The sequence below is a fragment of the Oryzias latipes genome, chromosome 9 (genome assembly GCF_002234675.1).
Source record: "Oryzias latipes chromosome 9, ASM223467v1".
Lineage (NCBI taxonomy): Eukaryota > Metazoa > Chordata > Actinopteri > Beloniformes > Adrianichthyidae > Oryzias > Oryzias latipes.
In genome coordinates, this window is record NC_019867.2 from 7,382,956 (window position 1) to 7,409,524 (window position 26,569).

At 37.4% G+C, this 26,569-nt stretch overlaps 1 protein-coding gene across 1 annotated transcript; it reads right to left on the reverse strand.

Moving 5' to 3' along the window:
* Positions 1 to 328: 328 nt before the first annotated feature.
* Positions 329 to 25,929, reverse strand: hsd17b4 (hydroxysteroid 17-beta dehydrogenase 4). The gene is made up of 25 exons (XM_023958302.1): positions 25,772 to 25,929; positions 25,384 to 25,437; positions 22,353 to 22,460; positions 21,694 to 21,753; positions 21,589 to 21,610; positions 21,410 to 21,456; positions 21,134 to 21,218; positions 20,159 to 20,346; positions 18,605 to 18,696; positions 18,413 to 18,437; positions 18,154 to 18,282; positions 15,862 to 15,971; positions 7,683 to 7,795; positions 7,330 to 7,453; positions 7,111 to 7,162; positions 5,653 to 5,724; positions 4,822 to 4,925; positions 4,154 to 4,219; positions 3,682 to 3,751; positions 3,488 to 3,594; positions 2,953 to 3,039; positions 2,769 to 2,855; positions 2,288 to 2,426; positions 1,684 to 1,811; positions 329 to 1,058 (listed from the first exon to the last, which is right to left on the reverse strand). The coding sequence occupies exons 1-25, from the start codon at positions 25,821 to 25,823 to the stop codon at positions 969 to 971; spliced, it is 2,211 nt and encodes a 736-aa protein (XP_023814070.1). The 5' UTR covers positions 25,824 to 25,929; the 3' UTR covers positions 329 to 968.
* Positions 25,930 to 26,569: the final 640 nt, after the last annotated feature.

Below are 26,569 nucleotides of genomic sequence, written 5' to 3' on the forward strand. Positions count from 1 at the left end.
GGCCCTCGTCTGGCTGGATTGGCGGGCAGATTCAGAGTCTGGCGGGACATCCTGCAGATTTCCTAAACTTCCCCCTTTCTTCTGTGCTCTTACCCCCCCCATCTCCAACACCCCTCCCTTCTTCTTATCCCCAGGATACAAATGTAATCTATATAAAAAAAGTTTAACCTAAATTACAAAAGGGATTTATAGAAATACACACCTTGTGTGTAAGAAGATCCAGAAGCCCCTGTTGTAATAGTAAAATATGTCCAACACAAGAGGCCTTGTGAAAAACGAAAAAAGGAATGTGGGTGCGGTTAACAAAAAATAAACAAATAACCTCAGCTGCCAAGGAAATCCAACATTTACTTTTGCCAAATCATCTAAAAGTTACATAAACCTGTTCATCACCCTCATGGCATCCAAAAAAAAAAAAACATGGTTGCTATGGAGATAAAACCAACAGAAAAGCTGTCTTTTTGAGAAGTGTGTTTTTTTTTTTCTTCTTCATGAATTGGTCACGCGCAGCTCAAAACAAGGTGGCAGAGAGCAGAAGGGCCTGTAGCAGCCTCTCACCCAATGAGGGCGGGTAACGGGGGGTTCCAGCGAGGGGGGGGGGGGGGGTAGTAGCCCCTGCGGGCTAACAACGCTGCTCGCCACTTCCATATTTCTCCCCAGTTTATTGGTACAAACAAAAAAATGTTGAACCAAGTCAAAAAAAAAATAAGCATGTTAGAAAAACTAAAAGCATTTAATTAATTTTATTCTAAATAAAGGACTTTATTTAATTTCAATTTATTTTTATTCCATTCTAGCTGCACATTAAAAGTTAGAAAAACATTTTTTTAATTTGCATAAGTTCTTAATAAACTGCTCAGAAAACTGTTTTAAGTGGATCAGTGGGTGAAATGTTAACCTCTGACAGAAGAACAGACACCGATCAAAAGTGTGGTTAGTTCTCAAGAACATCGGTTTTGACGAGGAGCTCAAAGTTTGGCGTAATCCTTCAGGATGACCTCCAGCTTCTGACTCAGCATGATGTTCCCCCTCATTTTTAGCTTCCCAGAGAAAAAAGCCTGAAAACGAAAAAAAAAGATAAACGTCAGTAATTACATTTTTTCCAAAGACGCAAGGTGTCCTCTGCTTTGCGGCTGCCTCCACTCATTATGCACAAGCGGGCTCAAACCCGCTCTGAAACAAGAGGAGGCATGAAATAAACCTGCCTCCGCTGCAATAGTGGTCGGTCGGGTCAGGGTGACCCTGGATGACAGGCTGCAGCATCACTTTCAAGTCCACCTGTAATCTCTGCTCATCTTCTCCCTCATCATCCCAGAGTCCAGCTGAGGGACCGTCAGCCCACAGACTCCTTGTAAATACCCTGCCCATCAATAGCAAACTCCCCAGGAGGCAAATGAGATAGCCACAGAGACACCCCCCCCGCGGACACATGTGATGCAACAGACAACAAGTGCATCTCATTGATCGTCTCCGCAGAGCCGTCCTGAAGCGGCTCGCCTTCCATCTTTCATCTAACGTGATGAAATCAAAGTGGACTTCCTTACAGGTGGGAAGGCGCCTTCGCTTTGATCACACTGTACAGAAAGGACTTCATAATATCAGGGAATGACATTAGCAGAGACTTTCTTTTTTATACTTTTTCCAAAACGGATGAAAGAGTTTAAAAGAACGCCTGTGTGTCACCTTCTGAGGCATCAGGTTCCCCTTCACCACTTCCATGAAGTCCTCATCCGATATGGTGATGGTCACATCTGCCTTTCCCTTGTACGGGCCTTTGTGAAGGGAGCCGCTGCCGTTCTTCAGATCAATGGCTGCAGAAAGACAAAAAGCTTCCATCTGTCTGGTTCGTCACTGGAGAAACTGCTGTTACCGTTGCACACAAAACGCAAATCCTCTGATCAGAGGCCGACCGCTCTACCTCTGCACCACAGAATCTCCTGAATCTTTTCTTTAGGTTTTACGCAGTATGAACTCAGCTGCTGCAGCTCTGATTTATGCTCCCTCCCTGCCAGACTCTCCAGAAGGAGGACAAGAAGCACACAGACAGTGAGACCATGTTGCTCCTCTTTGCAGACCAGGTCTGCTCCGTGCTCCGATTCCAACACGGCAACAAAAAGACAGCATGAGAACGCCTCATGTATGTTTCAGCTCCTCCTGTCCTGTCCTGTCACACCACCACACATTCGTTACTATTTTAAAGAGCTCTGCATTTTTCCAAATGATCTGCACTGAGCTGACACGTTGTTCGTGATTGAGCAGTGCTGTTTTTTTGTTGCTGAACACTCACTCCACTGCGCGGCCTTCTTCCCATCCTTCGTGATCTCCCAGCCGAACACGGCGTTCACCTTCTTGACCAACTCGGAGCCCAAGTCTTTGATTCGACGGCCGATCTCTGCGAACACCAGCTCGCTCTGGAGGCCTCCCCCCTGCTCAGAGACAGAGACACGAACTCTTGATCTGAACTCAGAGTTCGGCTGCTTAATTTCTAGCAAACCAACTTCCAACTGCCTTTTCTCTCTGTGAGTTAATTAAATCAAGTCATTTGCAGAGATCAGATCTGCAAAAGAGGAAGATTGTACCGCCACACTGATGTTTCAGCATAGATGTCCATCAGGCATTAAAAAAATGCACCCAAACGGTTCTAGTTGATTATAATAAACTAATTCCTGAAACTGTTTTTGCACAGTTTACATCCAAAACAGTAGAGCATTCATCTTTTAGGCCGAATCATAAAAGTAAAGGAGTTTTGTCGACAGGAGTATTTTTACCTGAGAGAGCTTTTCAGGAGAACCCTCTGAAGTGCCGTGCAAATCCACGTAAGCCCCGGTCAGCACAACCTCCCCGGTTTCCTTCACCTGAGTGAGAGATGATCAGAAGAGCAAAGGTGAGGAAAAGAAGCTCATTTGTCCTATGAAGCTGTTGATTGGCTGAAATCCACAGTAAAACACTGACTTTGCACTGGATGTGGATTCTGTTGCCCTCCTTCCACATCTCGGTCTGAAGCGACTGACCTGGAGTTACCGGCTTTGCAAAGCGAACCTGGAAAGAGACGATTAAAGCAGAACTTTAATCGAAATCATTTGATTATCCAAATACTGTTGGATCCGGAGGCTGGATTTAAGGGAGTTCGTTATAGAAAATGTTTGATCAATCATTAAATATAATCTATGTAGCTGAAATGGTGTAACTAATCTCAAATCTGAGGAGGCTCAATAGACGGAACACATATCTAAATGTTGGAGATCAGGAATAAACTCCAAAAGTCAGTTCATTTTTATGCAAAACTTGTATTTTTGTACATTATTAAGCTTCCAAATGAATTCAGATTAAGGCTGCACAATCACAGCAAATGCAGTTTTCCCCCCAGGAGACAGGCAGAGCAGCGGAGCATGATTTCAATGGCAGATCAGACTCTAGTCCGTAGAGTCAAGTCAATAAACGTTGTAGATTTTTGCTGAGGATGCACAACGAGGACTAAATCACTCACCTTGATGGCCTTGAATCTGGAGGGGTCGTTGTCTGCAAACTGCTTGAGAACGTGTCTCCCCGCGAAGCCGAACGAGCACAAGCCGTGCAGGATGGGTTTCTTAAAGCCTGACCAAAGAGCGTTTTCAAAAATCAACAAGATGCAAAAATCCATTTCCCTTCACCCAAAAGGAAGTTTGACCCACACAGACTCACCTCCCATGGCGGCAAAACTGGGGTCTATATGAAGAGGGTTCCAATCCCCGCTCAGACGGTACAAGGCAGCCTGAAAGCACAAGGGGAGCAGGCATTGTTTAGATCCATATCTAATTCATAAACCCCTGAACTTCTTGTACACAGAGGTGGTTAGAAATTAAATCATCCCAGCAATGTCTAAATTTGGAAAGATCTTTGAAGTCATACAAGGGTTTGAAATGCTTCAGGGGCTCTGTTGTGTGTTTCTTTTTAATTCTCTTACTTCACTTTTATGCTGCTTCATGTAGTCGGCAAGCCTTTCTTTTTTTTTGACACAGAACGAAAAACCACGCTCAAGACTTCTGTCCCACGCTCACATTTAGTCTCAAACTTCATGATTATTTCAGAGGAAAACAACTATGTTCTATTTTCACCCACATATAATCAGTTTAGCTGATTTATTCTGCACCAAAACCCACACAGTCGCACTCACTTGGTCTCTGGTGGTTGAATCAATCACCACAGCATCTGGTGCACGATTAGGAGGAGGCAGAGGAGGCTGCAGGAAGATAACACAGGAAGAAAAAAGAAATTATTAAAAGCATGTTAATTAAAACTAAATTTCTTAAATTTTGAGTTTCATCTGTAAATAAAGCTGTAATATTCTGAAGTACAACTATTTACCAACAATCATTCTTACAAGTGTACCTAACCTCATATTCTGATGCTCTCCCGCTGGCTTACAGCCCCTCACAACCTCAATCTAACATTCCCGGTGCTACAAAAATGGCGAGCAACATCGGAGCTATCCATCTGTTCAGTTTGATCAAGATGTCTCAGACGTAGAGCGGAGTAGGGAGCTTGTGCCCCCCCCCCCCCAATGTATTTTCTTCATCACAAATACGATCTTTTTCCAACTGCATTTTTTCGTCTGTTCCTGATTCACGACGATTCGAACAAAGAAATACTCAGAAAAGCAATTTTGAGTTTTATTTTCTTCATAGATGTCCTCCAACATCAGAAAAAAATGCCATAAGAACATGTTTAAAAAAAAAAAAAACACAATTTTCATTGGAGCGGCTCTCCAACTGATTTGCAGTTAAAAAAAATTTTGTCACATTTGTGTGAATGTGAAAAGCAAGGTAAAAATGAGAAACATACTTTGGCTTTGTCCGAGTTACGCTTTACTCCAAAGCCTCCAGCTCCGACCACAAACACAGAAAACTGGTTGTAGCACACCAGCTCCTTCCCACTGTAGGTGTTCACTGGAAGACAGAGCCAACACTTCAGCTTTACAGATGTATCACTCCATTCATAAAAACACAAATGCTTTTTGTGTGTTTGTGAAACTTGACATACTTTGCAGAGTTCATGCAACAAGTAATGGTGTGATTTTATCAGTATTTTCTGCCTCCAGGAGGACAGAGAGACGATTGAAACTCTGCTCCTCAGCTCAGCATAGTTTAGGGCGAGTCAGATTACTTTAAACGGATCATTTACTACATAAACTCTGGGAAGAGAGCCAGGCTGATGGGAGTCTGAGCAGCTTAAAACAAAAGACAAATGTTTCAAATTCAAAAGTTATCAGATTTACTTTGCACATCTGCTTAATTCCATGTGATAGTACATTTAAAAAAACAATCAAATCTGCTTCCACAGGAGGCAAACGTGACAACAGATCTTCCTTTTTATACCTTTATTCCAGCAGAAGATGACTAAAATCAATTGTAATTTCATGCAATGCTTCTTTAGCAGGGCTCCCGCAAAGCATCCCCTTGTTGTTTGGGTGGGGGGGGGGGTTAGATTGGAACAAATATAGATCAGAGTGAATCTCATAACATCCATCTCTGAGGGATTGTCGAACAAAATCATGAGCTTTTCCAAGTCCATAATTCCAGACTTTTAATTATTATTTGATTCTCTGTGAGGTAGATCATTAAAACCGGCGCAGAACAATAAATACGGCGAGTGATGGCGTTTATCTGAACTCACCATCCAACAGAATGACAGCTCCAGAACCTTTGTCCAGCACGTCTGCGACAGTGGCTTCAGAGATCAGCTCACCTGCAGATTTCAGTTCAGAGAGTCACTTTTAATTTTATGTGCAAACTGCTTATAACACTAAAAGCTGATGAGCAAAACCCTTCAATAAAGAGATGAAAGATTTAAAGTACGACAAGAAGCACCAAGTTTTTTTTGTGTTTTTCCTGCTGTACTAAGACACGTCGCCGACACTTATACTCCCCGTTTAGAATATAAAAGCAGAGTTAAAGCAGATTCTCGCTGTGCAGCGGGAGTCACAGCTTCACAAGATTCCAGAAATAACATCCAAAGCAGCACCAAGTGCTGCTAAACGCCCCGGTGGGAGCAGGCAGACCGTCAGGGATTCATCTTCTACACAAAACCCGAGCTGTGTGACTTCAACATCATGCTAATGCAGAAGGCACAAGCTGAGATCACACTGATTAATTTATCAGAACATGGGTTTGTTTTCCTCAATATGCATGTATGCAGTGATGATGGTCTCCGGTCCGGTTTTCAGATTTAGTTTTTTCCCCCACCACAGAATCAGATTAGTTTTCATTTATTCTTGTTTTGAATAAAAAGATGGTTTTGCATTGAGATCTGTAATATGGTTAGGTATGTTATTGCAACAGGAATCCAAAAGAACCACTATGATGAAAAGCGTGTTTTTGTAGCATTTTTCTCATGATGGAGGACATTTAAAGAATTTCAGATCTAAACTTTATTCAAACCATGATGGATCAGGGGCAGATACAAAACCCTCCATTTAAAAGAAAAGCTCAGCTTTGTGATGCAACTGGCCGAAATCTCCCTTCTCTGCTCTATTCTGATGCATCCGCTTGCAGACAAATGGATCCATTATTGTCTTTATCTTCCTCGTCTGAGCTGCCATCTGACTTAAAACATTGCTGCTGGATAGCTTTCATATTGTTCACCATTTTTGTTGCTCCGCTAATGTTAACTAGGGTTGTGAGGGGCTGGAAGCAGGAGAGTGTTACCAAGGGAATGATGGGATATCAGCGTAGGGTCACTTACTCCCCCGCCAGCCAATTTCTGATGAATTCCTGCTGCTCTGCAGAAAATTTGTCTTAAAAAACCGACAGAGGTTTTCGACTTTGGCTAAAAACTGCATAATCATAATTAAAAGACCACCGGGAACACTTTGACAATAGATAAAGATGTAATTGGAGTGGGACTTTAGGAGTTTCGATGAGACGGTTTCCATTCCAATGTATTTTTATTTCTACAATTTAGGAATAAATGTTTCCACACAAAGATTTTTACATGCAACAAAACCTTTACAAGTTTTAAAAAGTGACATGAATTTTTAGTAATGACAAACAAATCAGACTTTATTACATTCATTTTTTTTTCTCATTCCCAACAGTTTCATACAATAAAAACTGTTTTTTTAGAGTAAGATACCTGATGTTGGCAGAGGTTTGTAAAGCTCCAGGTACTGCTCTCCATGCAAAACCTGACAAAACACAACTGCTGTGACACACATTCACAAAGAAGCCTCACAAGTGTGTCCTACTACACTTTCTTGTGTGTGAAATATTCCATATGGAGAAAAATCTGCAGAAACATACATTAAATTAAAAAAAAAGAAACACTTGTGGAGTGGAGAAACGGCTGCCTTACCCGTGTGAAGTCGATGTTGAGTCCAGGGACTGAGCTCAGCCCGCCATCCATCATGGAGGACTGCGACGGAATGACCCCGAAGGTGGGGAGGCAGCTAAAGTCAGGATGCCCTTCATACAGGAACCTACATCAACATGCAAGCGTTACTGAAGTGAGAAAAAAAACATGGACAGCTGAAGCAAGACGAAGGCAAAAATAACAGCACAGATGGCCACAGGCGTGTGACTCAGTCCGCTCTTCTTGCAGGTCACTGTAAGAATAATTATCTTTTCTTTTTTCTTCTTTTATTCAAACAAATTGCTTTTTCAGAGTCCTAAAGGAGATGGCTGCCACTAACGCACACAGATGCATACCTGAGGTGGTCGGGGTCTTTGGTGGACATGCCCACTCCCAGAGCATACAGGATGCACTGAGTGTGAGAGTAGCTGAAGGAGGATGTGGGAAGTTTCTGTCCAACCGCCATTGTCTGAGATAGAAGAACATGAGACAGAAGAAAAAGACTATTTAGATCCATCAAACTAACTAAAACGTGTAAAGAAAGTTCAATAAAGGGAACTTCTTTTTACAAAAATATGGTCAAAGAAAAAACATTCCAAGAACTTAAAGGAAAAAAATATGTTTTGGTGTAATTTAAGGTAAAAATCTAGTTACCGGTAGTCATTTCCTGTTTTGAGGAAGTAAAAAGGAGCAGATGGGTAAGTTTGGTGTTTATGACAGGAATACATAAGAACAGATGGTGGTGGACTTCACGAAAAGGATGAAAATTGCAGGAGGAGGAGACAAGTTGTGGACAAGTAGACAAATTTATTACATCTTGTGTGGACGTCATATCTAAATGAGATCTGCAACCGTAAAGTTGTGACGGTAAAGTGTAGCCAGACGGCATGGAGTGGTGGTGGTGTGGCATGACTCTGGTGGTGAGGAAGATGAGTCTTTGTCAGAAACTAATTAAAGTCCCACTCCGATCATCTTCTGATCTATTGTAAAAGCGTTCTCGTGGTCTTTTAATGACGTTTATAGCCAAAATTTAAAAAGCTGTCATTTTCTAGGACATTGTTATACGAAACAGCAGGAGTTCATTAGAAATCTGCCTCAGAGTTGTGGGCGGGATTGGTGCAGAGCAACCCCACCCCCCTTCCCCTTCCTCTTACTGAGATCTCATCATTTATGCACTCTACCCCTAGCTTACAGCCCCTCACAACCCCAACCTAACATTACTGGTAAAACCTAAACGGCGAGCAATAGTGGAGCTATCCAACCGAAGAGTTTTGAGTCGGATTCCAGCTCAGATGAGGAAAAAGCATATTTTCTACATATTTAATGCAATCTTTTTCTAACCAAAATTTCTCGTCTGCTCCAGAAATACAATTTTATGCTTAAATTTTCTCAATACATGTGCTCCATCATCAGAAAAATGTCAAAAGAACATGTTAAGAACACTGAAAACACAATTTTCATCAGTAGGGGTCTTTAAAAAAACAACAGATCTGAAAACGTGTTTGATCCACCAACACCTTTTCTTGCTACTTTCCTTTCATTGTCAATAAGCAGAAAATTGGTCTGTGAAGACAATAAAAGAGGATTTTAAAGACCATGAAGTAGGAGGGTCTTCATTTATTTTTGGCTGAATGCAAAAAAAAATAAAAAATCAAGCCTGTTTGAGTTAAATTGTTGGTGCTCAGCTATTCATTAAGTCATTTTTTGTTATTTAGTTAAGGCTGGAAGTTTCACTGCAATTACAATAAAATAATAAATTAAAGTGGAACACTCCAAAATTTGATGAAATGCATCTTTAGAAGAGTCAAGAAGATCAAATCTAATCTGTGATTATCAGCAGTCCTCACAGTTTAAGGACCTGCGGGGGTGTCAGGGTTGGAACAAAATCAGCAATTCAGAAAAGAGCTGGAGGACACGAGGCAGAGGTTTGTGAGCGATCAGCAGAACTCCAAAGCAGGTTCTGATTTTGACGGGCGGTCAAGAACTTGGACGAGGAGGGGGGCGTTTGGCCTGTGCCAGCATTCAAAAATCAGCCTTTTGACGACACTAAAGCAAATGAGAGAAAATGATCCCACAACAACACGTGTAAGCTAAAGTATTCACTGAAATGAACGTCACAACTTTCTGTCAGCTGAAAGTAAAAACAACCAGTAAAACAAAATAAACACAACAACAAAATCCCATTTACTTTATTCTTTTTCTGTTCTCAGATGGGCTTTATAATTTTACTTTGACACATTCATAAACAAAAAAATTCTATTTTGGTTTTTCCTTTTTCAGGAAATAAAGTCAATTAAAAATGTTTGCTTGAAAAAAGTAAATATGCGCAGAGACTAAAGTTAAATGATAGAAACTATTACATTAAAGGTCAAAAGTCAAACACTATGAGCTTTTTCCATATCCATGACCAGCATGAACATAAAAACTGGAGTCACAGTCGATCATGAAGAAGCATGTGGTTTGAATCCCACTCTAGATAGGATATTACCCCTCAGAAATCATCCTAAAGTGGGGCCTCTGGAGACATTCGATTAATTAAAACTGCATTAAAATGCAGATGTGGGAAATGCTGTGGCTTCAGAACAATTTCAACATTCCTTTTGATTTCACGTTATATGTTCCCACAGAGATTACTGACACAGGATCCCATTATCAAAAGGGAAATGAGTCTTTGAGTAAAATAAAAAAAAAAAGCAGCTTTTTATAAGGAGACGAGGCGGCTCTGTTGAATCACTACTCATTAAGCGTGTTGTTAATGAATCTGTGGATGTGGATCAACTTTAGCTTCTTTAAATTATAAACTTAAACAAACCTTAACAATAAATCACACAAATCTGAAATCCCAACAGAAACTGACATCGTTGAGGTTTCTTAATCTTCTAAATTTTGCACCAAAACTCTGTGACTGTGAAGCATGTTAAGATTCTGCTGGATGTAAATAAAAAAATAAAAAAAACTAGTTAAATAGACAAATGTGGTAAAAAACCAGCAAACCAGACAAATTGCGTGTCATTTTCTACCTGCAGCCCTGCACATGAGAGCTCACTTCTCTTTTCTCGTGGTGCAAGAACCAAACAAAAGGAAGTGGCACTGCAGAGCACAAAGGGGACAACTCCAACCTGTGAGAGAGGTGGGCGGCTTTTCTACAGAACTACAGGTAGAAAAAGCTGAGCAACTGGAAGTCATGCTGCTTTGATTTGATTATTACACACATTTCTGCCGTTCTGTACATCCTATTCTGTGCCAAATGTTTCAACTTTCTCTTAAAAACCATCACAATTTATTATTTCCCATAATAGACATGGATGTTTCTCTGCTTTCTCAAAGATTGAACCTCTTTCTAACATCTTTGTTGCCCTTTTGTAAAAGCAAATCATGTTTTTTTTTCATGATTTTAAAAACTACAGCCTCTAATTTAATAAGGGATTCAAATATTGTGTCATGTGTTTTATGTTTTTCCCTTTCAAAAGGCACATATTGTAAAACATTAAGTAGCACAGAATATATTTATTGTAGTTGCATATATTGTTAAATATACAAATGCAATTAAACAGCATGTTTAAATCCCATAAACAGAAACATAGGTAAAGTACAGCAAGGACAACAGTCTAGAAGCTCCATTACCCAAAAGCACTCAGTAAAAGTGTAGCATAGCAGAAATGAAACCTTAAATTTGACATTTTGGGGTATTTTGTTCATCTCTTCTAGTTAAAGTGGGGAAATGGCTTCTGAGCGACCCTCAGAAATTAACAGATATACGAGCATTTCAAAATAAAATGCCCTTACATGTAAACGGACTATTGCATCCCACCAGAAGCTTCTTGAGAATCGAAACGTCCGAGTGAATAGTTTCATGCAGCGTGAGTTCACTCGTAACTCCATGTTTTATTGAAGCAACTCAGCCTTATGCGAGCTGTCAGCAGTTCACTCCAACGGCAAACAGAGCAACGTGAAGGAGATCCTGCCAAGGGAGCCTCCACTGATTCTAAAGCTAATCGGAGCAGATGCTTGTTTGGGGTGCCAACTTCCAACATTTAAAGGAGATATCAAAACTGGGTGTTAGAGGAACTTTGCTAAGAAGGTTATTGTTGTCCCTGACTTCACACTGTGTGGAGTTATTAAAAAATCATGAGTTGTCAAGTTTGAAAAAGCTGGAGCTTGTAGCGGTGCACTTTCAGAAGTCATTACAGTGTATCTCCTGGTTTACTCGAAGACCCCAAAAACACAAACCTAAGAAATCAGTAAGAAGGAAAACTGCTGCAAAAAAACTGAAACACTTCTTTTTTTTATAAACTGAAGATTTGACCAAAATAAACCAAAAAAACAGGACTAAATAAAGCCAGGAATGCCATTCATGGTCTCATTGTGTCGGTCCCAAGCCCGGATAAATACAGAGGTGGTGACCTCTGAAGAGTTTTTTTTTTTTTTTCTTTCAGAAACACAAGCATTCTGTTGAAAACATTCATTTTTGTTTACAAAATAGGTTTACTACAACTGTACAGAGCTAAACTTAATATATAGGATCTAAAAAGTGTAAAAAAAACAGGAACCTACCTAGGTTTTTTGCTTTTAGTTTAGGTCTTTTTTCAGTTTAGGTTCCGTCAGGGTTTTATCAGTAAAATCCCGCCAAGGTGGCAAAAGATGACACATGTAAAAAAACTACCACAACCTCTAAACGTCCACAAAATATCGTTTTGGGATATTGTGTTAGTGCACTCAAAAAACTTTCACATTGAATGAACATAAAAAAATTATGGAAAGGATTTCCACCTGAGTAGATAGCTTTACTTGAACAAAAAATGAATCATATTGGTCCTACTTAATGTACCTAGGTTGGGTCAAATTATGTATTTAGGTTCAACCTAATAAATTTAAGTTGATTCAATTTAAATACTACAGTTGGACCCAACTTTAACTTAATATTATTGCTGTATATAAAAAAAAAAAGTTGATCCAACTTAAATGAATCACTTCAATTGGTAACACGTAATTGAATTAGTTTCTTCAACTTAAATTTGTACGTCTATCCAACTTAATTTAATATGTTGATCTAGCTTAAATTTGTTATTTTCTTCAATTTTGTTTATGCAACTGAACTTGACACACTTCTCTCATGTTTTACCAATGGGCCTTGCAATCTTCATCTCAAAGACATGAATGACCCAGTAATGTCTCCCATAACAAGGCAGGAGCTCATGTGCCTTGAACTCTGTCTTTAGTATTGGGACATCAACAATTTACCGCACAAGGGGGTTGGTCATCATCCTCTCCCAAACTCTAACTCATGGTGCAGAAAAAAAATACACATTACAGTTTAAATTACTGGTTAAAACAGAGTAAAACAGCTAGACAAAACACATGGACAAAAACTCACACTTAAATCCCAATCTGCCCAGATAAGCAAAGAAAATGGTATCCCACAATTCCTTGCCATTACTAATGTAATCCAATTTAATGGTATCATGTTGGATCAACATGATTGAAATTAGAAACTGTTAAATTGATTATCTTTTTATGTACAATCGACATTATTCATTTACGTATGATTTACAGACATATAATTTTCTGGGTGAAATTACAAGTTACATTTTCGTAATGTTTATTTCCTGTTTTTGAGTGTGATAAGTAGCACTTTTGTTGCTTTTCCTTTTAAATATTTTCCATCTTATTCCAAAAAAATAAACCCTCCTTTTGATCTCGTGACCAGTAGTTCCTGAATTCCCAGCAGTCAGTGTTCCTATTATTCAGGGAATTTAAAACTATATCAAAGCTTTTATCTAAATAAGTTTAGCACACATGCAAAGCTATCCTCATATGAGAGGTTTAACATGAAAAAACTGCAATAACTGCAAACTTTTCTATTAGGAAAATATTTTTTCTTCATCTGAAATGTCTTTGATCTCAGAATAAATACATTCAATTCAATTTTTAAAAAAAACTAAATTATGACACCTATTATGAAATTCAACCCTATACAGATTATTTTTTTACACCACTGATGCAGGATCAAAGTGAATCTGAAATAAAGTCCTGTCATACAGCACAAATGTTTCCACTCTGGAAAATGTCTGAATGAAAATACAAAATATTTAAATAAGAAGAGAACAAAACAAAAAGGACAGTTACAACAAAGGAGGAGCCGAATCAGAGGAAGACTGGGGAAAAAGCACAATCACTCGTTACCATCACTCAGCAACAGGTCTCTTTAATGAGCAGCAAATGAGGAGGCCAAAACCATGCTAATGAGCGCAGCCGCCACGCTGTGGGACTGCCACCCCCATCCAGCGAGCATGAACACCGCCACACTCCTTTCTGGGAGGGTGAAGAGGGATGAAGGAAGTAGTAATTAACATTCACCACCTTCTTATTAGTATCCCACCTTCGGGAACGTCGCACCATACTCACTGCGGCTCCACCCCCTTCCCTTGATCTGTAACATCATTTGGTTTGTTACTGAGCAATAATGGCAGACCGCAATGAAGGAGCTGCCTTTTGTGAGAAAGCTTGAAGGCTATTCGTCAAATGTTTTGTGTGAACAGACGAGAGGTTCTGAATGGATCCTCACATTAGTAACACGTTAGCACGTTTAAGGTGAAATACCAGCAAGAGCTTAGAGAGAATCCCAAAAAACACTCCCACTCAAGTTTATGGTCTCAGAGTATCAAATAAATCAATTCAAGGACTTAAATCAGAGATGCCAAGTGTGTAGAAAAATCTACAAACTGACAAAAGGAGGACATTTTTTATTTAATAATTCATGGCATTTTTCCATTCATGCTCCAGCTTATAAATGCTTTTATTTTAAAAGGGCTGGATGTACAAATGTAATCTAATATGGACTTTCAACTGTGCATTGGGGCAGAAACCTTCAGATCATGTGGGAATATAACAATATATTCACAGTCTAATAAAGACTCTTGATTTTTCAAACTTTTAATCCATTTAATTCAACAAGTTTAAAAATGAAAGAAGGAAAATACTGTAAAACATTACTATATTTTATAGTTTTTAATTATTTTTTTTACCAAGCTTTAAATCTCCATTTTAAGAAAGAAATACCTATTATAGATTTCTGAGCAACTCGTTTTATGCTGCGATTGTCATGGCTCACCTTCTTTCGTTCATCATAATGAGATTAGCCAAACAAATCAGGGAACGAGATTCACAATAAACGAGAGTCAAGGCTGACATCATGGACGAGACGTAAAAGAGGGTTTTTGGTCAAAATAGCATCAAGCTTAGTGCAAAAGAAAAAATATATCGATATGAACCAGGTTTCTGCATGAACGCCAAATCTGACAAGTTGCAGGTGATACAAAAGGAAAGTGATGTTTACAAGAAAAAAAGTAAACGCTTCTTTTTTTTTTTTTTTAACCGTCCAGCAAACAGATCAGAGCTGAAGGCCTAATGTGCTGAACAGATTTTACTGGTACAATAGGGCATTATGAATCTTCTGACACGTCAGGTGTATACTTGTATTAACCCCTTTTGTATTTAAAGCTAAACTTTATTTAAATTAATTAGGTCTGTATACAATTTTTGTTGAACTGGAAATGCAACTTTAATGAAAAATACACATTCAATCTTTTCATTGAAAGTGCTTATTTCACTCAATCAATAAGCTAGTTAGTCAGCAATGTGTAGCAATTATTACTAGATGAATGTGCTAATGTATTCTCATGATAATGAGTAGATCTGTTACATGAAGTGTAATACATATTTATGTTTACTGAACTCATGTAAGAATGTTTTCTGAGGATAATCAATAAACTCCATTTTGTTACTTGATAAATAATCTGCACTTGATCTAATAAGGACCAGATTATGCCAAGTATGTAAAAAGTAATAATTCAATGGGGGGATATTGTGTAAATTCACTTCCTCCTCCTAAAATTGTTCTTCCCACTTCAATCGATAATCCATATATTTCATGAATCTAACGTGATCTGTGTGTGTACTGTATGCATTACTGAAAAAATGTCTATGATTGAGTTATTACACTGTCAAGAAGATGGGCATCTTCTACCAACATTGCTTTATATTCTCATGTATTTCTTGATATCTGATTTGGGTTTGATAGATCTGTGTTTTGTAATTTTTTTAATGCAGTATTTCATTATTTTTAATGCTTGAAATCAATCAATCAAATCAAATTACATTTTTGGTGTGTTGCTAAAAGGAATATCTTAAGAACATATCCGGAAAATTCCCACTTTAACAGCATTTGAGCTTGTTATCACAGGGCCTCGGCTCTGATGAGTGGATGAAGAGAAGATTGATACTCTGATAAGAAATGGGATATGTGGATTTAAGTTCATTTTAAGCTTTGCCAAAAAATATCCACAATAAAAAAAAAAAGCGCTCATCATAAACACACAACTGGATAGAAATACATGTTTTATATTCAATGACTACAGCAACCAAAAGAGCAATCTGGGGGAACAAAATAATGACTTTCAACACTTCAGCAGATCTGCAAACAGCTTGTATTTTACTTTCAGAGAGAAATGTGCATCAATAGCCGTGTGTACTCACAGGATTAATCCCTGCGTCTGACGCCACAGAGGTAGCAGCCGCCGCTGGGTTGGCACCGACTTCTCCCGACTCCACTTGAGACAGCACAGTCACAAATGATGCCAGGGACTCTGTGCAGAGGTGAGAGGAGCTTTCAAACACGGTGGCTGTAATGGGATTGACTTTTGCGTAACAGAAAACCAATTTTAAATATTTTTTATTCTTATTTTTTGTATATTACGAAAAAATTCTCAAGACCCATTTTTTAGCCAGGCTTTGACACTGCATGAGACTCTGCTTTGTTGGTGTGTTTTTGCCTTTATATTTTAAATTTATACTATTTTACATTCAATTCTTTCAACCTTTAAGTTGTTGTTTTGGTCATGTATTCATGTATAATAAGCGTGGATTGAAATACTTTGCAGTAATGCAGATATAATTGCAATGCATTACCTTTAAAAATATGTGCATCAAGGAGGTGCGTCTTTACATTGTAGCTTACATACAATTCATAAAGTTAAAAAGAAAAATTCAAAGGTTCGTTTGACAATTCATTTAAATTGGTGTAAAGAAAAAACTGTTTAAAAAAAGTTTTAATGACTTTTGCAGAGTAACAAAAATGAAAAAACATCAAGAATTTTTAACTGCTTTAAAGATTTTACTGGAAAAATTCAAGAAATAAAATGCAAGAAAAGTAAACAATAATGATTAAATCTTTGACTTTATGAATCATTACTTATACTGTTTTAGTCCTAATTGCCTCATTTTGGAACTCAACAAAATATTATAATTCCAATTTAAAACCAGAGAATTTGATTTAGATGTAGACACCGTTGTTAAAAATAAATAAAACTTTTGCTACACAAGTCTACAAAGAGCGCAGTCATTCCCATCACTCAGCAACAGGCAGCCACCAAACGAATGTAGCAACAAGTCTCTGTACTGAGCAACAAATGATAGGTGCACAAAAACCAGAACAGCTAGCACCCTGTGGGACCGTCACCTTCCGTTTTTACTTCTGAGCGCGCTAAGAATAGTAAAAGGGCAGAACAATAATTAACATGAACCACAGTCGTGTGTGCATCAGACCTTTAGGGAACACTGCACTGATTCATGCTCAACATCCTAACTTTTGTCTCTCTATCTCATTGGCTTCATCTGTATCATCATCATCATCTGCTCCTCATTCCTTTTAGCTACCAAACTCGCTGCATTTTATGAGATCTGATTATAAAAGGATAGAGTGAATCATTTAGCTCCAATGGCAAATGGCACCTCTTTACATAAAATCTTGGACAGCTGCACAGGCAGGTTAACTCCAGAAAACGTTGAGCCAAACATCACTCTTTAGGTGTTAATGCATCAACAAACCACAGAGTCTGTTTATACACTGTTGTCCAAGAATACGTCTATCTAAACAGCGCCTGCATTTCTTGAGAATCTAAAGTGATAAAGACTGCATTTTAAAGCCTGCTTACCATAGTTTAAATGTACTGCTTTGGCAAAATCACTAATCAAAAATACGTTGTTGGAATTATAAGTTAAGTGTAAAATAATAAAGTCATACTATAGCTCAAAAAATAGACAATTGGTTTATTTAATTATAGCAATATTTTTTTAATTTGTACTAGCAACTTTGTTATTTAACTTTATTGAATAAAACAATTTTCCCCCTTTCTCACAGATTTTTGCTCAAAGGTTTGACACTACAGTTCTGCAGACTTACTTTCTGCTGTAAACAGCCCATACAAAATGCTGGCCCTTTGTTTTAAACAGCACGTTAAAGCAGAAACTCCAGTCATCCTATTTTTTTATGGTATTTATTGCACTGTCATTTGGTTTTTGTACATTTTTAAAAGGTTTTTAATATTTAAAAAATAATAATAATACAATTCCCAAATATAGATGCAATATGTATACATGAAATTCAGACAACAAAAAATAATAAGTAAATGAAAATATCTTTCCCAATTAAAATGAAATAAATTACCACAAAATGTAATATTTTAATTGCCTATTGAAGTACTATTTCTCAAAAAGGGTTCAATAGATGATCCCGCACTAATAAAAAGTTTTCTGGGCTGTTAAGAGTGCAGCTGAACATCAAATTAGCCAATGGAAATAAAAGGCACATACAGTAAGACTAAATATCTTGTTACAGTTAAGTGATGTGTAAAAAAACTAACAACAAATAACAGCTCGGCCTCAAAATGTAAGCTATTTTGATACTTGCCACTTTAGTAATAAAGTTTCTGCCCCACAATTCTCTGTTGTTATTCTCCTAGCAATATGGTCTTCGTGTAATTTCCTGACCTTGTATGGTGGTGGGCTTGGTGGCATTTGTGAAATCACAAATTTCCTTCCACTGGTCCCTCACAGCCTCGGGAGTCATGGGTTTGCTTTTCTGTCTCAAAATCCGACCCTGTGATCGTTCCCAGCGCACTGCGTTAACAGAGACAAACAGATAAAAAGAGGGTCACTGCACAAAACAATCCCACGTGTGCAGTACCGGAGTAAAACGGTAAAACAAATGTATCCAGACATTTCCTCTGAAAAACTACCAAGTACTCACATTTACCGATCCAGCCTGCACCAACCTGAAAGCAGATGAAATTTGAGAAGATGAGCTAACCCGTGCAAACATCAAAGAGATGTTCTTTTCCTATGACGCCCAATGCATTACTGTTGTCTGACAGAAAGAGGAAAATGACACAAAGCTGCAGGCCATACCATGGCAAGAGTAAGGTGTCATTTTCCTACATACCTCAAACAGGCCTCCATTTTCTTGGCACTGGTCATGACAGAGCCAGAGGACCAAAGGAGCGACGTACTCCGGCTTCAGGGAGGCCACAAGATCTAAATAAAACATAGAGCAAAAAAATCAAAACAACAAACTGCTTTTTAAAGCTCCGACTGTTTGTTTGCCCTGTAAGTTCATGCTTAGTCACGCACTTGCCCTCCTGCCACAGCGGAAAACAAAAATGAACTATAAATAAATAGATGTTTGTAAAATTTTCAGACAAGAAAAACAAACCTTGAAGGAAGTTGAAAAATTGGAAAAATGCTTTAAGGGTTATACTACTTTGTTGTGAAAAAAAATATATATATATATATATTTTAGCTCCTTAGAATTAATATCAGTCCACATATTTGAAAGTTTTTATACTTCTAATATAAAAAAAGGAAAATAATGTAAATAAAATAACTTCAATTTTCTTAGGAATTAAATGTATAACAGCACAACACATTAATTGCAATCATTTAAAAATAAAACGTGAAACATCAGAGATAAAATATTTACTCGGGTGACAAGAGATCAGCTGAGATGCAGTCGCTTTGTTTTCCTTTCTGTTCTTTTTTTGTCTTTCGCTGAAGTCAAAGAGAGCCAGCATATGGAAACAAGTCATTTAGCAGCATGAGGCCATCCTGTGACAGTTGGCATAGTCCAGAGTGACAGATGCTCGTGCAGACCGGCACAAAGTAGGAACAAAAACATTTCTCCGCTCTGTCGTTTAATAAACCATCAGCAGAGCTGGAACGCTGAATATGTCGTAGAAACTGAGATTTTACCAAAGCTCGACTTTGCTGACTGGATTTTTTATGCCTCAAATACTTTTTAGAAATCAACGTTAATAAAAGACAGTAGCACACAGTTTAAAACCCACTAAAAACATCTTTTGGACTTTTGTAAAAGCGTTTCCAAAGAGACACAATATCATACATGAGTTAAATTGAAAAACTAAGAATTTGATCTTTTTGACACTTGAATACAATTTATATACAGTGTATTTGGAATGTACTGTATGTCCTCTAAAATCACAAAAAGGTCAAAAGAAAATGTTAAAAACACCAAATAAACAATTTTCATCAAAGTGGGTCTTTGAAAGTTTTTTTCAAGAGTAAAATATTCTATTGTTGGGAGGAAAAGAAACTTTTTTGGGGCATATTTCTTTTCATTCGTGTTTAAAGATGTAGCTATAACTTTGCTTTAAAAGGCCAGGTTTTATTCATAATCTTACAAATTAAAACTGACAAAGTACTGAGCGTTTCTGTGATCCTATTTTAGTTGCACAAAAAGAAAATGACATACCGCCTTTGAAAATTAGATGGATAATTTGCATGTCTAACGCCAGAGCAGTTACCTCGCATTTTGTAAACAAACAGTTTTCCAGGGCATTTCAAAGAAGAAAAAAAAGTGTTTTAATGCAAATGACAGTGTTGATGTGATAAAAACAAAAGTGGCAGGTTTTTCTAAAAACTGATGAGCATCCAAAAAACAAAAAAGAGAGAGACTAAATCAGGTTTGATCTATGCTTACCTGGCGGCATGACAGTCTCCGTGAGGCGTGAGCCTGCGATGGGAGCAATGGTGTTGCAGTGGATGTTGTACTTGCGTCCCTCAATAGCTAAGGTGTTAGCCAGCCCCAGCATGCCCAGCTTGGCAGCGCTGTAGTTCGCCTGGCCAAAGTTACCGTAGATGCCTGCAGCTGAGGCCGTCATGATGATTCTGGACACAGAAAACCCGGAGAAATCCTATCTGTGTTAATGCAAAGTGACAAGAAGCGCTGTGGAGTAATGGGAAACTGCAACAGCCCACACAAAACCTTACAGAGACAGACATAGGCACACAGTCAAGCATCCAGTGCATAAAAACCTAACAACACCTACACCTCTTTTTTTATTTTAGCAGTTTTAAAAAACAACATTTGATGCGTGTAATATGGCATAGTGGGAATAAAAAACCGTGTGTGAATTTATGAATACAACTTCCTGCTGACACTGCACTTCAGTTGAGCTGAAGTAATGAGCTGAACCAGCAATGCCACAGTAACTGCAGGAAACATCTGTAACAAGCCATCTGACTGGTCATGAGGAGGCAGTGATCCATATCACAGCCCACTCGCAAGGCGGAACAGAAATACCACAGGACAGGCAATGACTGAATGTTCCTCACATCAGTCACTTTAAGGCACCGGCGTCCATAAAATATTTAAGGAGGAGCATTATAGAACCATTAAGTGTAGCAACTTCAAGAAAAGTTGTGCATTTTTAAAGGAAATGTTTATTTGGAAGCTACCAAACCACAGAACTGATTAAATTCACAGTTTACACTTTGACTATTTTTGATTAAACAAAACTCCATTAAATATCTTTTTTTTTAAACTTCCAGTCTAAACTTACTTTTGTTTGTCTATAAAAATAATTTTCTACAAAACTAATGGTTTAAACTAAACAAAAGGGCTCATTCTAATAACTGAGAATATCTTTACATTTCTGCCATTTGTGCTTCTTACCGTCCAAAATTTTGATTTTTCATGTGGTTCCAGGCGGCTCGGGAGACCAAGAAAGAGCCTCTTAAGTGAACTCTGTGAATGAGGTCTGAAAAAGAAAAAAAAGAAGAATAGATGCAACACCGTAACTACATATAAAACATCATTTTAAAAATTAAATCTAAGAAAACAAAATCAACCAAAAAAAAACTTTTTTTAAAGTAAATTTAGCAATATCTTTATAAAGCACAATTTACCATCAGCAAGTTAAATATTTAATTAAAGGGATCTTTTTCTTACCCCAGTCCAAATCACTGGTCCTAACAAACGATCGGTCACGTAGTATTCTAAAAAAAAATCATTATAAAGTCAAACTTTTAGTCAAAACTCAAAGCTTTTCTTTTAGAAAATCATAGCTTTAATCACACCAGTAAGAATGCTTAATTAGAAATTATGAAAGCTAATGAAAAAAAACTCACCCTGCATTGTTCACAACAATATCTAAAATAATAAAAGTTTGTATTTAAATGTATGTTGTTACCACCAATAAAAAGAACACAATCATTTAATTTTTTAAAAAGTACCTATTCTTCCAAATGCATCCAGGGCCGACTGAATCAGCTTCTCCCCATCTTCAACAGAATCTGTGAGCACATTAAACCAAAGTTTTTTTTATTTTCACCCCTTACTTAATTCAGCTCATTTTAATTAAACAACTTGGTTTTTGTTTGCCGACTCCTAAATATTGGCTACTTGGTTCTCTTAATAAGATCAAATCAGTGTAAATAGCTTTTATCATAAAATTAAAATGCACAAACAGAAAGAACATTGGAAACTTTTATTATGAAAAAGTAAACTCAAATCTCAATTCTGTTTAGAACGTGATGATGGGCGAGGTAACATTTTTATTGATCTTTGGTCATTGTTGTTCACAACAAGAACATGTCTGACTTGAAGAAGCGTGGCGTGGCCAAAATTGCCAATGAATCACGCATCAAAGACCTTTTACATTCTTGAAAACTACATTTATTCCGTGAAACCAAGAAGATGGTGGAAACAAAAGGTGATGCATTTATCTTCAATACTCACCGTTTCATCCTTGGGCAACAGACTGACAGAAATCAATAGAGTTTTTAGTCTGTCATTACTTAAACTATCCAACTTGTGGAAAACGGGGTGGGGAAAGTAACAGAGGGGAGAATTGAGAGGGAAAAAGAAGGGAAGGGTAATCCATACTTCTCACCATAGTTTGCAACGGCTTTGCCTCCTTTTGCTCTTATCTCCTCCACCACCTTATCAGCCGCAGCAGAACTTTTCCCACCGCCTTTTGTGTCAGCCCCAAGGTCGTTCACTTCATTACAACAAGATAAAACAGAAATAATAGCAGGAGGCCTGTCATTTTTTGGAAGTGATAAGCTTGCATTAAGGTTTGAACTATGCTGATTACTTGTCACAGTGGATGCTAATTTTGTTTCCACAACAATTTCTAACTCGAGCATAACTTTAAAATGCTTTACAGAATAAAAGAAGACTGAGATGTTCAACAGTAAAACAATATAAGCAACAAAACCACCCAGGCCTCAAGGGCTGGCCTCCTGTTGGTTTTCCAAAAACCCTGCCTTATTTGCCGGTGATTACCTGGATCAGGTGTGTTTAGCCAATAAGGAGCTTCAATGGAAGGACGATTGAAAAACATGTTGGACACCAGCCCTCGAGGCCAGGATTCTGACACCCCTGCCAGTAGAACCTGAGGTCTTGGTAGTTCTACTAAAGTAGACTAAACCAAGGGTATAGGACCTAGAGCTCCAGATCAAATAGATCAGTGTTTTTCAACCTTTTTTGAGCGACGGCACACTTTAACCTTGTCAAAAATCCCGCGGCACACCAGCAACCAAAAAAAAGGAGAAACTCATAGTCTGTATTGATCTACAGCCCCTTCGCAATCTCACATGCATTTTTGTGATAATTATTGTGGCAGAAAAAGCTGGAGGCTGCAGCTGTTTTTTCTAAAGGATGTAATAAAAGTTAAGTTAGGAGATTTAAAAACTCTTTGATGTGTGTTCGTTGTGGTTTCAAGACGTCAAAGGAAGACTCATTGTGTGCTGAGACGCTTTTACTTTAACCCAGTGCATCATGGGAGATGTAGTGAAAACAGCAGCCGAACGCAAACAGAATGAAACTTGTGTGCACTGCTGGAAAAAGTTAAACAATTTAAATTGTTTTCAAATGAAAAATATAACACTGTTATGGTTCAGTTATTGTAAATGTTTAAAAGCTACATTTTATAAATGAATGAGGTTTTTTCTTAACATCTGAAGAAAAAAAGAAAAAAAACTTGTGTTTTTGCCTTCAAGTAGAAGCTAAATTAAGGTAATTTTGAAGCCGAAGTGATTTGATGCATATTTCTATCAGATTAGGGTACAAATAAGCAATTTAAAAGGGACTTTATGACTTTATGACTTCTGTTTTTGTCAGTAAGAAACTGACCCAAATGGCTCTTTCAGCTGTAAAGGTTACAGACGCCGCTCCTAGACCATGATAGGACAAACATTTTTTAAAGTGACACATGATGGTTTAGATAGATCGAATAAAATTGCTGGTTATTCAAGCCGTTGTGTCTTACAGCTTCTAAAAACGATTTCATATCATCAGACCTCAACACAAGGATTGAGCAGCCCAGAATAGTAAATGGCAAATTCTTATGAATTTGGACTCCAAAAGGAAAAAAATGAAACTCCCAATCCAGAACCTAGTGGAACACCAGCTCTGTGGTCTGTGTGGAGGACATTGTAACAATTTATACTAAATTTTCAAGCTGTTGAACAAACAATTTATAGTTATTTGCATGAAATGTAATAAATGGATCAAAAACTCATAAACTGAACCATTTAAAAAAACAATCTTGTGATCCAATAAAAGGTTGTTTGTGACTTCAATTAATCCGGTTTAGATGGCATTTACTCTAAATCCAGATTAAAATTCTTTTAACTGTCGTCTACATGATCCTCATGACCCTGCACAAGAATCAGCAGGTTTATAACTTATTGAGTGAATGAATGAAAAAATGTGGATCTGTAGTCAGAACATTAGTTGCTTATTTTCAAAATTATACAGACAATGTTTGATTTCAATCTGTAAATGGATGGCACAGTAGGATCAAAGGTGGGCTTGTTTGGCAACAATTATTTAGTAGAGTTTAAAGTTTAAAAGATAATGGATCAATCCAGTTGATAAAAAAGAGACTGGTGTGATCTTTTGAAGAAGAGATAAGAGGTTGAGCATCTTTTAGTAAAACTGAATTTAAAATAAAGTGATTAAGCATTTTAGTGTCTAAATTAAAATCCTATGACCTCGGACTGATCAATGCAACAGCAAAAAAATAAATTTTAAAACATAACTATGAACAGTTAAAAAAAAGGGAAAAAAGTCACTGAAAATAATGCTGATGTCATTTTTTTCTATTTTTTTAAGTAACACAGTAAAGATAATAAGAAAATGCAATCTAAAATAAAAAAAACAATTATACTTATTACCCTTCTAATAAATTAGCAACAGAATTGTTTTAAAAACGTATTCCCCAGCACCATTTTGTTCTGGTTTTTCAAAGGAATTTCTGTACAATGCAAAGTGACTTCCCAGCTTCTTTTAGTGAGATTTTACAAGCATCCATTACTTACATTGATTATTTGTTCAAATGTGTGTTTTTCTTTAAAATATATATATATTTTTAAATATATCATACCATGTATTTTTATATATATTATTTTAAGACAGCAATAAAACTTGCTTTGAAAAAAAAAGTTTGCTTATGCTTAAGCTAAAAGGTAAAACACTTTAAACAGTGCAAGTTAAGACCACTATCAGGATCATTCTGCCTTGGTATACGTGAGGCCCCACATTGCTGCATGTGTGCCTAGAGTCACTTGAAAGAATAACAGTGCTGCAGAAATTTGGCCTTCATCTGAACCAGTGTGAATAAAATAAAAATCATTATGTGCATCCACACATCTGTCGAGAAAGGACATAAAACAGAGACTGACAGCATGCCTCACAGACACAGCAATACTGTATGTGAAGATCTCTGCCTTTTTGTGTAAGTGTGGCCATTAGTGACACGGTCACACGGTGTCATTGCTAAGGATTATTGCAAATAGTACACCACTAACCAGTGTTTTGTTTTGCTATACAAAAGAATGCAAATTCTTATGAAGCATGGTTAATGTTAAGTATAATATAAGGAATATGCTCTTTTAAAAAAGGAATATTTTACTCACCGACCACTGAGGCTCCCCTTGCAGCAAAAGCCAAAGCATATTCTCTGCCAAGGCCTGGGAAGAAACACTTGATTTGTGAGAATAAAACTCTGCCATGGACACTCACTCAGTCACTTATGCCCTTTCACACACTTTCATCAGCCTGGTTGTTGTAAAAGTCGTACTTTGCTCCCCCACTTCGTTACTTAAACAGTTAAACTTTAAAGGGATGACTTGAAGAATCTTGTATAATCGGTATTTTGTCCCAACTGGCTATTTCACAGACTGGAGGCACATTGAACACTTTTCTTTAACTGTATTTTTACAAATTCGCCACCAACATTAGCATTGTTATTGTAGCAATAATTAAGCTAAAAACGAACACAAACGCGGAAAAGGGGAGATTTACCTCCTCCAGCACCGGTGACAAGCACGACTCTTCCGTCGAATGACAGAGACATTGCTCTAATTTACTAAATCAATGTGGGTTCGAAGTCAACACCAACTCAGAGGCTGCACGATCCGAGTTAGCAGAGGTGAACTCCTGCAGAATCCACTTCCGTGTTTACAAGGGGGTCGTTCCCAGCTGTGACCAATCAGAGATCAGGATTCTGTGACGTATTTTCAACGTGTTGAACGTTACTCCTCCTTTTCTGACTTAGCGACAAATACTTTTTAAAAGAGAAAAATGTTAAGTTCCATCAGTTTTCTTGTTTGTTTGTTTTTTCTTTTTTTGTTATTATTTATTTAAAATACTGTATTTAGTATGTTTAAGTCCTGAAATATATTAGTTGCAATTTTATTTATTATTTTTATATCAGAACATTCAATTCTTGTACTTAAAAACCTACAAAAGTTCTTTTGTGTTAAAATTAAAATTATTTTTAAAAAATCTAGTTTTTGGATTCAAGAAATCGATGTAGTAGTTTTTGTTAGTGACAAAATATTCATTTTAATTTGATTAAATGACAAATTATTTTAAAATTTTGCCCTATAGCTACAAAATGTAGGCTATTCTTGCAGCAATATTAACAGCAGGGTGATATGCTCTTATTACTAATATTGGTGGTCAGCATACACAACATACTGTATATTTATTAATGATGTGTTTTATCAGCCAAAATTGGCAATATGCGCAACATAAATGTTCAAATTTTAAAGGTAAAGCCTCTGGGGCATGGGTCTCCAACCTGAGGCTCCGGAGCCA

Excerpts from the sequence above, each read along its gene's own strand:
- hsd17b4 (XM_023958302.1), bottom strand. The coding sequence starts at position 25,823 with ATGTCTCTGTCATTCGACGGAAGAGTCGTGCTTGTCACCGGTGCTGGA. Across the intron at positions 25,438-25,771 it reads TGTCACCGGTGCTGGAGGAG|GCCTTGGCAGAGAATATGCT; the intron begins GTAAATCTCCCC and ends GTTTCTTCCCAG. Across the intron at positions 3,595-3,681 it reads CAGTTTTGCCGCCATGGGAG|GCTTTAAGAAACCCATCCTG; the intron begins GTGAGTCTGTGT and ends CTCTTTGGTCAG.